Below are 11,266 nucleotides of genomic sequence, written 5' to 3'. Positions count from 1 at the left end.
GGGGCGTCCTAACCGCCTCCTGTGCCCGGGGAGCAACCTCCTGCTTTTCGCTGCCACCCAGCCCTTTCTGGGGGTTCCAGATCGTGATTGGCTGCCCCCTTATTCCGCCTGTCCTCCCCTTTGCAGGCGGTGGATTCAGCCTTCCCTGTTCTGCTAAGCTCCCACCGTGGCCTCCTTTCCATCTTTCAGATTCTTGACGCCATTTCTGGCTTGCTCTGTCTCGTCTTTGTTGTAACCTTATTCCTTTACTGTAGTGTTGGTGAGGTCTAGGGTGGTGGCAGTTAAAATCGACCAGGTTTCAACTTGGCTTCAAGGTGCCTCTCAAGCAGCAGCTCACTGGGAGTCTTTCCTGATGTCTCCCTTCTTCCAAGAAGAGGCTACCTGTACCTTGGCGTCCCACGTCACCTGCACACCTGTATGGGGTAGCACCGTTTAACGCTGGCGTTGGTGATTTCTTCCTCTTTCTCTACTTGCCAGTGAGCCCCTGGAGGGTAGGAACTGGGTCTGATTGTACTCTCTGAGGCTAGCTCAGCTCCCGGTTGGTGGTAAGTGGCGATCGATGTGCCCTGGGTAAATAAGTGTGTATAATAGACTCTGAGTAGGGGCAGTGTTTAAGTGGCGTTGGCCCCGGAGGCATCTTACACAAAGTGGGTGCTCGATAATTGTTGATCAAGTGGGCTGATTTATGAGACTTTCCTGGACTGTGGCTTCTGGGAACAAGAAATGTGCTTGTTTTACAGACCCTTTTGCTGGTGACTGCTCAGCTTTTAGATTAGATTCACATTTAAGCTTAAGTGATTGTAATGTACATGCATTTCTTATTCTTTTTTGAGATGTTTATTTATTTATTTTGAGAGAGAGAGAGAGAGAGAGAAAGAGAGGAGAGAGAGAAAATCCCAAGCAGGTTCTGCACTGTTGGTGCAGAGCCCAACATGGGGCTTGATCTCATGAACGTTGAGATCATGACCTGAGCCAAAATCAAGAGTTGGACGCTTAACCGACTGAGCCACCTAGGCGCCCCAATATCTTATTTTTATTCATTGTTTCTCCCAGCTTTTATTTCCATAGAAGATTTTTCCAAAATTAGAATTAAAACTAGTTAAAAAGAGATGACTGTTAGGAAAAAAAAAATAGCTTTAAATTCTGGCTTTTCTGAAAAAGGTGCTTATAATTATGAGTTCTTTGCATATACAGTTTTGTGACAGATTTCTGGTTCAGTCTCAAATGTGATATTTTACATCCAGTTAGGACGAATGGCTCCCACTTGCTTCGTGGTTTGGGTTCACATGGAGTGCTGAGTAATTACACCAGGAAGCATGGCAGACTCCTCTTCTTGTACTTGTGGAGCATTGTCACCATTTACAAATGCCCTCCCATGTAATGTCTCTGCTCTTTGGGAAAATTCTATGACTTAGGTGAGGGTGTTATTTTTAATTTGTTCCATGTTTACAGAGGAAGAAATGGGAGCTCACGAGGTTAGAGGGCCTCTCTGAAGCCACACTGATTCTCGTTGGCTGTGCTGGGCCTTGAACCCGGGTCTCCTGAGTCCACAATCAGTGTTTGTTCTTATGTGCTTCTCTGCTACCCGTTTGCTTCTTTTGGTCATGGGGTGTCTTGCTGTGGCAGTTTTCTAAGTGGGAATCTTCTTGAGAAGTAAAGCCTTACAGTACACATGAACATGGAATTATGATATTGGTGTTTTCATAAGAATATTACAAAATTTTAATTTTCAGAAAACAACAAATTCACTGTTGTGGAAGGAAGACATGCTCTTTATTTCTCATTCCCTTTCTGCTTATTAAAATTTGTCTTACATTTTAGTTTTCTCTGTTAGAGGATTAGTGGTTTTATGATCTGATTGTAAGAAATACAGCGATAGAAAGCTAAAAGGAGAGCCAAACCCAAGATTTAAACAGGAAGACTCAGGCAGTTGAAATAAAAGGTGGAAACAGTATTTGCCATGCAAGGAGTAATCATAAGAAAAGTAACTTACTTATAATAATACCAGAAAAAAAAAATCCAGAGAGAGAGGCAAAGAGGGATGTTTCATAACGATAAAAGATTCAACTCATTAAGTTGATGCATCTTTCCTAAATGTGTGTGCACCCAAAACTACAGCTTCATAACACATGAAGCAAAACTTGACAGAAATGAAGAGAGGAAGAGGCAAGTTCACTGTCATAGGCAGAAATTTTAGCACCCTTCCCTGAGTAATTGGTAGAATAGGTAAATTAAAACATCAGCAAAGATGTGGAAGATAATGAATCACTAAAGATGTGGAAGATACATACCACTGTCAGCCAACTGGAACTACCTGATTTAGCCACCACATGTGGATGACTGCATATACCAGCTAAAGAATGCACATCTTTCCGAGGACATATGGCACATTCACCAGATACACGATATGCTCTACCAAAGCAAGTCATAGTAAATATTGAAGGATTGAAGCAACACCAAGTTCATCTGACCAGATGCTTTAATTTAGAAGTCAGTGTAACAATAAACTACCCAGGAAATCCTCAAATATTTGGAAATTTGTCAACGTACTTCAAATTAACTCTGGATCAAAGAAATCACAAGGAACATGAGAATCTATTTGAATTTAATGATAATCACCATGCATATGAAAATCTGTGTGTTGCTAGTAAAAGAGTGCTTGGAGGGAAGTTTGGTCTTTAAACGTTTATCTTAGAAAGGAATCGAGGTTTCAAATCAGTGATTAAAGCTTCCACTTTAAGAGGGTAGGAGAAGAGGAGGAAGTTAAACAGCACCAAGTAAAAGAAGGGAAATAAAGCAAGGGTGGAAATCAGTAAATTGGTAAATGGATAAACAAGGGCAAGAATCAAGAAAATCTGGTTAGTTTTTTTTTTTTTAAAGACCAATAAAAACTTCTAGTTAGACTTGATCGATGGAAAGAAGAGAAGACACAAATTACCATTATCACGTTGTACTGAAAGAGGAAGCATCGCTACAAACCCTACAGACATTAAGAAGATAATAAAGGTGTATTATTTGCAACTTTATGCCAATAAATTCAAGAATTGACATGAAATGGACATAGTACTTCAAAGACATGACCTCATAAAACTGATAGCAGAAGAAAGGGAAAACCTTAATATCCCAATGTCAATTAAAAAAATTATAATAAAAAAGCCTCACACAAGGAAAGATCAAGGTCAGATGGCTTTCTTGGCAAATTCTATCAAACATTTAAAGAGGAAATAATACCAATTCTCCAGAAGCTCTCTCAGAAAAGAGAGGAGGAGAAACCTTCTCAGCTCATTTTATTAAGGCATCATAACCCTAATACCCAAACCTTATAACAAAGGCATTGTGAGAAAAAGAAACTAGAGACCAATATCCCTGATGGCTATAGCCAAAAAGTTCTTCAAAAAATACATTAGGAAGTTGACTCTTGCTTCAGTCCATGAAGGATTAGCTGCCAAAGGAATTTCTCTCCTGTTGTAAACAAATAGAAACTTAGACCAGTATGTGAAACAACGGTTTTATGCTTGGAGGCAGTTTTCAGGCTGCAGCACGGGGAGGGGAACAGAAACTGAACCTGGGGAGTCAAGGAGTCAGGAAGGGGGTTCCAGGAGGCCAAGACAGACTGCATGGGACACAGTATTCCACAGAGACAGAGCCCACATATCTGCAGAGGGGTCCCATCAAGTCCTTGGTGGAGTGCTGGCCTGTTCATGAATGGGGTCCAATCCATGAGGTGGGGGAGAGAATCCACATGAGGCAGTGAGTTGAATAATCCCCAGAGCTCATACAGGTGCTGACTGTTGGGCGTTGCTGGCTGTCACTTGCTGCAGGAACCTGGAACTGAAAAGTCACTCTCTTGAGCAGCTGAAGTGGGGGGGGATGGGGGTGGGGCCCTGTGTGCTCAGGACCCGAGCACTCTGTAGGGGCCTAGTGCAGGAGAAAAACGCTCCAGAGGAGGCGCGCGCTGAAGAAAACCCAGCACCCACACTTGCTGCAGGAGCTGCGTGCCAGGGAAGCAGCCTCTGCAGGAGACTGATGAATGAGGCATGTGAGAACTTGGGTGAAAAAACTCCTTTCTCCTTTAGTGTCCCTCCTTCACTCTGTACTGAAAAGGATGATGTCATGCCAGCCAGCCAAGGAGAAGTATTTACAAGACCCAGTTCCATTATCACAGAGGCAGTAAATTGATAACTGGCACATCTGGCATTAAAAAAAAAAAAAAAAAAAAAAAAAAGGCATGCCACGAAACAGGGAAATAGGACCTGGAACCAGAAGAAATATCTGTCATTAGAAACAGGTAAGATTATGAACGATTCAGTAAAAAGATGGGTAAAAGATTTCAAGATACGCGCCATAGAAAGTACAGAAATGGCCAATAAGCTCACGAAAATCTGTTTAACGCTCAACATCGTTAGTCATCACAGAATTGCTAATTAAAATGTAATGAGATGCCTTTAATGCTTACTAGAATGGCTAAAATTAAAGACTGACAGCACTGAGTTTGACCAGGATGTGGAGCAGTTAAAGTTTTTATACATTACTGGTGGGAAGCGTAAAATGGTACAACCATTTTGAAGGACCACATGGCGTTTGTGTTTTTTTTTTTTTTTTTTTTTAGCCAAGGTAAACACGTATCTGTCCTATGATCCGGCAATTCCACTCCTTCATGTTTGCCTAATAGAGATGAAAACAGAGACCCACAGAACACATGTCCACAAGAATGGTCATAGCCGTTTTTTCACGGTAGTGAAAGCTTGTGAATAAACCAGCTATCTGTGAATATGGAAGCAAATTGTGGTATATTCATAGAGTCTATTAGTATTTCTGCTGTTCTCGTAAAGAATAAACCACTGGTACGTGCAATATCATGACTCTGACATGAGCAGATGAAGCAGAACTCGAGCAAGTACCTCCTGTATGTACTATTTATGTGAATGTTAAGATCAGACAGAGATAATCTATGACCAGAAAGGAGCTAACTTGGAGTGGGGACAAAGAATTATAGAAAAGGCTGATAAAAATGTTCTGTATCTTGTTTTGGGGGGGCTACAGTCATCCTTTTTTATTGCCTGTAAATTGTATGTCAGTTAAAATATGGGACCCCACTCGCCCAAGAAAACCACGTCTAAAGGGGGTAGAGGAAAGACTTGGGCGTTCTTCTCTCCAGCACTTACCACCAGGCTATTGCAAGGCACTGCCTCAGGATGCGCAGGAAGCAGAATCGTGGCATCTGACCTGCAGGAACTCGTCAACCACTTCTGGGAGATGAGATAGATGCTCAGATACGGCACTGAAGGTGGGCCGTTAGGTGCGCTCGCTCCGGTTGTTCCTGGCACTCACGGAAGAGGGAATTGGGTGTTACTGGAGTTGAGAGGAAGGCTTCATAGGTCTGGCAGAGGTGGAGCTGGTCCTGGAAGGTTGGGTGGATTTTGAAAAGTCGGAGGTAAAGTTGGAGATGCCACGGGAACTTTGTAGCTTGGTAGGAACACAGTAGAGTACACACTGAAAGGCACATCTTCCACTGTCCTTGAGCCATTCTCTGAAGCCCTCCCCCCGTGGCTGGCTATGCTTCCAGGCTCCTGTGTCCACTTACAGAAGCACTCAGGGTGTCTGCCCTCTGCTTTCTCTTGTTCTTTTTTTTTTTTTTTTAATATATTTTTAAGGTTTATTTATTTTGAGAGAGAGAGAGAGAGAGTGGGCGAATCTGAGACCATGAGCAGGGGAGGGGCAGAGAGAAAGGGAGAGAGAATCCTAGGCAGGCTCTGCCCTGTCAGCACAGAGCCTGATGTGGGGCTTGATCTCATAAACTGTGAGGTCATGACCTGAACTGAAACTAAGAGTTGGATGGACACTTAACCAACTGAGCCACCCAGGCGCCCCTGTCTAAGGATTTTTAATCATTTGGAATTTTTTTTAATGTTTATTTATTTTTGAGAGACAGAGAGCGAGAGAGAGAGCGAGCAAATGGGAGGGGCAGAGAGAGGAGGACACAGAATCCAAAGCAGGCTCCAGGCTCTGAGCTGTCAGCACGGAGCCCGATGCGGGGCTCCAACTTACAAACCATGAGATCGTGACCTGAGCTGAATCGGACGCATAACCAGCTGAGTCACCCAGGTGTCCTTGGAAATGTTTTTGTGGTAAGATACATGGTCTGATTTCCTTTTCTGAAAATAAAGGCCATATTGTTTAGACACCATTGACCGATGGGCCCCTTGACCTGAAATGCTGTTGTAATCATAACTAAGTGCAGGTTTGATGTGAACCATTCATCGGTTCCATTGCTCTCCGCAGTGTCTTAAGAACTGTAGCTCTCTTACACGTTTTCTTGTCTGTTAATACAAGTCCTCTCATGTTATTCTTTTTGGAAATCTTACTGGCTTAAATGCTGTTAAGCATTTGCTCTTCCGGATGAACTAGTGCCAGCGTATCAGGTTTTACAACACACACGGAATTTCCCCCTGGGATTTTGTTGGCTTGCGTTGAACTTAAAGAGTTTTTAAGTGGTGGTTGACAGCACTGTAATATTGAGGCAAGATCCAGCCGTGTGTCTGGTCCGTGCTCTTCTTCCCCTGTCCTCACCCGAGCCGCCGTCCCCTCCACACTGGGCTTCATAAGCAGCCCACCAGGTGTCCCCTTGTGAGCACTGGCCCCTCCTCTGGTCTCTTCTTCATGCCGTGGCCGCGGCTTTGCATTAGTTCTTTCCCGGACTGAGACTATTCCCCTTCCAGCCCCTCTTCCTTCAGTAATGTCTCCTCATCTGTGGGTCTTTCCTCAGTTGTCATCTTCAGGGAAACCTTCCTAACAAGGTAGAATTTCCCACCTGTCCTTTCATCTCCCAGCCCTTACCTCTTGTTCTGAGCCCAGTTGGAATTGCACACCTGCTCGGTCCTGGGGGTGGAGGCGGGTCCTCTGAGCACAGGGCTTTGTGTGGTGTTCCCTGGCCCGGAGGAGGTGCTCATTAAATCCTTGTTAACGCCGGTGAGCTTGGTGTTTTCCTCCATTGCTTTAAGTAGAACCTCATAGTTTTCTTCATACGCTAGTCTCCATTTCTTGCGAAGCCTTATGCCTGCAATATTGTTTATTTTGTTGCTGATGGAGAAAAGCTGTCGATTTTAGAATGTTCTTGTATCTGCCCGTCTTGCTGAACTCAACCCTCATTCCTGCCTCTCTTTGCTGGCTTTATCCTCAGGCTGCTTGGGTGCCAGTTGGCTGTAGCCCCAGCCTCACATCTGACCCTAGCGGTCTTCAGAGGGAGCAAGAGAGGGTTGCCCCCAAAAGGTTTCTGAAGAGCCAGGAGGGGCTTTCTCCTCAGCTTAGCTCTGCGACAGCCAATCAGTTCCAACCTTGGGGTGCTGGGTTCAGCTTCCCTCAGGCTGACTCCCCTCATTATCAGGGCTGCGGGGTGGGGTGGGGGGTGCTGGTGGTCACTTTGCATAGCCGGGATTCTGCTAGAAAGGTGGAGGGGCAAAGAGGCCCTGGGCGAGGGCGAGGGTCTACACTGGACGTCTACCGGAATGTTCCTGTGACTTTCCCATCAAGCCAGTTTAACACCTTTATAGGTACGAGATTTCCTGACGTGGAGCCGTTTTATTCCTGGAGTTTTATTCCTGTGTGTACTGTCCTTTGAATACCTGGCTGTGTTTTGATCTGCGAAGATTTGTTTTGGACCTTTTGTCCATATTCATGAGTGAAATTTGTCTGTGTTTGCAGGAAGCCTTTCTAATAGGGGAAGTTAATAGAGTGGAAAGATTCTGGGCTGTGAAGGTCACTTAGTTCCTGGGCCACTGTGGCCGAGTCCCCCAACCTCTCTGCTCCTTGCCTACACAGTAGGGTCACAGCCCTGATTCACTCAGGCTGTGGCGAGGAACAAATAGCGCCTTTGAAAGCTCCTCTTACACACTAACGCTTACACAGACTCAGAACTTGGCCTCATATGTCTGTTCAAGGCACCATTTTTGTGAGTTTCCTTCATGAGGAGACAGGTTCAGAGAACATTAGCAACGGAGATTTCTCTCGGCTTTCTTCATATAAACCATAATCAGAAAACCAGACTCGTGCAGGAGGAGAGGCCCTGGGAACATGACTGGTAAACATTACATTATTGGTGTTCAGATATTAGGTTCCTGCTTTTCATAATATCCTCAGGGCGCGGGGGAAGATTCGATACTTTCTGAGATTCTGCTGTAAAGCGAAGTTATTGCTGGTACCGTCGCCCAATTATTCTGTACTTATTTTACTTAGACTTTAGTAATTGGAAAAAGATTAGATGTCAGGACTTTGTATTTTGTTGATTATATTACCAAAGTCTCTTTAATCGTTTCTTTTATTCCGAGTATTAATCATGAGCTCCTAGCTGTTAGGAGAAGAGCCTAATGGTAGATTCGTAACTTAAAGGAGAGAAATAATTACTTCAGTTTCAGTGGGACTGACTGAGTGTTGATACACCTGCAAATTGAAACGTATTCTCTCTCCATTCGGGGCACGTGGCTGAGACCTTGGGGAGACATAGAAGGTCACAGGGAATTCAGGGGCTGATCTCCTCACCCGCCCGGCCCCTGCTGTGCCCTCTCCTGCCCTCCGGAGGCTCCGGACATGTCCTTGACCAGCCCTGCCTCTCTTTGGGTATTTGTGATGGCAACAGTGACTTGTACTCGTCTACTTGGAAGACTGTGTTGTCCTTGATGTGTGCATAACATGGCTTCACCCTTGATCGGTGCTGTATGAACGCAGGCTCATCCCCGTGAAATACTTTCTTCCCAAAGCAGTCTTGAGCCAAGCACCTGCTGTTCTCCACCAGTAAATGGTGGGAGTGAGACAGAAAGCGGGAAGGACGGGGGAGCTCAGAGGGTGGTTAGGTTGGGGACAGGTGTTGGTGGTAGGGGTACAGGGAGAGGGATGGTGGGAGGGAAGGAGGGGCATGTGGACCCTGGACTCACTGCTCTAGGGAGGAAGGCGTGTGGTGCCTTGCCTGTCCCGGCGTGACTGTGGGGACACTTGCACTCTGTGTAACTTAAATGCAAACAGGTGACACTTAGCTCTGCGGGAATAGAGGCAACTTTGTGTCTCTTGTATATTGAGAACAATCAGTATCTGAAATCTTTATCACTCAGGTTTGTTCTGATTTCGTTTATGGGGCCTCATACCCTGCCATAGCATTGATGGAATGTGTTAAAGCCCCGTGGGGAGTTTGTGGACTGTTTGTAAACCCTGTTTTGTCTCTTTGTCAACAGAGGAGTTGCGGAAGTTGAGCTGGTCCGGAATCCCTAAGTCGGTTCGTCCGATTACCTGGAAGCTGCTGTCGGTAAGTCTTCCTGGGGCTGCCTGTCCTGGCGGCCAGGCTCCAGGCGTGGCCCGTCGGCCGCCCAGGCATGCGCCCTGCCTTTGTGGCAGTGATCCGGGCCTTTGTCTGAGCTGAGGTGACATTTTCCATCTTTTGCTTAATTTCAAGCTTGGTTTGACAAGGCTGGCAGAAAATGAGGAGAGGTAATTATTTATGACAGCTGTATTCTTTTTCTCTGATTTTATTATTCTGAAAATCTGTAATATTTTCAAACGTGTGATATAGAAAGGATCGAGCATAGAAGACTGTTTCAGTTCTGAGGAATCCATCACAGCGAAATAGGTTTGACAAAGGTGGTGGGTTTTTTTTTTTTTTTTTTTTTTCTTTTTCTCTTTTTAAATGTTAGTGGGGATGTTAGACGTAGTCTGCGTTTCTGTGATGGAGGCCGGGGTTCTGGTTCTAAACTGCCCATTGTGGAGACTCCTGGGGGAGGTCAGGTGGACGAGGTGGGGGTGGGGCGGCCGCCAGAAGACTCCCGGTCCTTCACTCAGGTTAGTATCGGAAGTGAGCTGGGCCCTGCCGAAAGCTTGGGAGTAGTTTATAGACAGCTTTCTTCTCTTTCCCTTTTTATTGTATTTATTTATTTATTTTTTTTAAAAATTTTTTTTTTCAACATTTATTTTTTTTGGGACAGAGAGAGACAGAGCATGAACGGGGGAGGGGCAGAGAGAGAGGGAGACACAGAATCGGAAACAGGCTCCAGACTCTGAGCCATCAGCCCAGAGCCCGACGCGGGGCTCGAACTCACGGACCGCGAGATCGTGACCTGGCCGAAGTCGGACGCTTGACCGACTGCGCCACCCAGGCGCCCCTCTTTCCCTTTTTAAATTATTTTTGGAGTTAAGTCAGTGGGGAACTCTAAGTGTTTACTCTAAATTGGGTCTGACTTTTCAGTATTTAAAAGACTCTTTCTTGCTAATGAGTCTTCATAAATTTGCAGCTTAGTACCTCGTAATCCTAAATGCAGATACAGCTCTCAACAGTGAATATTTATTGATTAAATATTCTCTTGCAATTAAAATTAGACCTGCTACAATTGCTCATGTTTTTGTTTGGTGTTTGTTATTTTAAGCATTTGTATCTACTTTTCCAAACGTCCTCCAAGATAGGTTGCAAGGTTTTGAGATTGAACTGTGGGAAGTTCTGAAGAAGACACGTTTAAGACCTAATGGTACAATTTTGTATTTAAGGATGTGCTGCCTCTAGGTGGTGCCTTCATGAATGCTTCTGTCCCCTTCGTTTCCTTCGGTTCTCAGTCTGCTCGAGTCGTGGTTAGATACCCTGTGGTCGGAATGGGAGGGAGGGTGTAGGTGGGTAGAGTGTGTAAGCGGGAATGTCAGGAAAGCCAGGGAAGGAGCGTGTGGGCCTCCTCGGGCACGTGTACCGCGTAGCCGCTTAACTGATGACGGAGCCCCTTGCCTGGAGACAGAGGTGAATCAGATAGTGGCCCCGCCACTAGGAGGGGTTAGGGCTGGTCAGGGCTGCAGCACAGTCTGGGACCATGTGCTGCGGGGTGCACGGGGCTCAGGCGGTCAGGAGCGGAGTGAGCGCCCAGGGAAGGCTTCTCGTTCCCAGTCTCTGCAGGTGCTGTGAGGTGGGAAGCTGGGGACCGGGCAGGACGGAGATGAACTTGGCAGTTCTAGACCTCTTTGGGTTTGGGTTGATGGATGAGTTAAAAACAATGTGTGTGGGGGGGGTGAGTGGGCAAAGCCGGTCCTTCCAAAGTTGGGGGGGCACCAAAAAAGGGAGGGCAGTCCCAGGATAGCACAGACTCACCTGCATGGCAGGCCAGGCTTCTTGTGGGAGCTTCTGGAACATCTTGAAGGGTGTGTCAGGGTCCTTGTGTGTGTGTGTGGGGGGGGGGGGGGGAGGGCGGGGGGGGTGGACAAGCAGGGGCCAAGGTGGGCGGGCTCCCCAGGAATGGCTGGGATTGGT

General features: G+C 45.9%; 1 protein-coding gene across 6 annotated transcripts in view; it reads left to right on the top strand.

Moving 5' to 3' along the window:
* TBC1D22A (TBC1 domain family member 22A) overlaps positions 1–11,266 on the top strand; it is a 282,503-nt gene that overhangs the window by 35,694 nt on the left and 235,543 nt on the right. For all 6 annotated transcript variants that reach the window (XM_040490525.1, XM_040490522.1, XM_040490520.1 and 3 more), the window contains one exon: positions 9,222–9,292. In XM_040490525.1, coding sequence (XP_040346459.1) covers positions 9,222–9,292 — 71 coding nt within the window. The remainder of the gene's footprint in view (positions 1–9,221; positions 9,293–11,266) is intronic.

This window comes from Herpailurus yagouaroundi, unplaced genomic scaffold (assembly GCF_014898765.1).
Source record: "Herpailurus yagouaroundi ecotype Mexico unplaced genomic scaffold, PumYag 182, whole genome shotgun sequence".
Lineage (NCBI taxonomy): Eukaryota > Metazoa > Chordata > Mammalia > Carnivora > Felidae > Herpailurus > Herpailurus yagouaroundi.
Note: the sequence above shows the minus strand (reverse complement) of the source record. Positions and strands in the feature narration are given on the sequence as shown.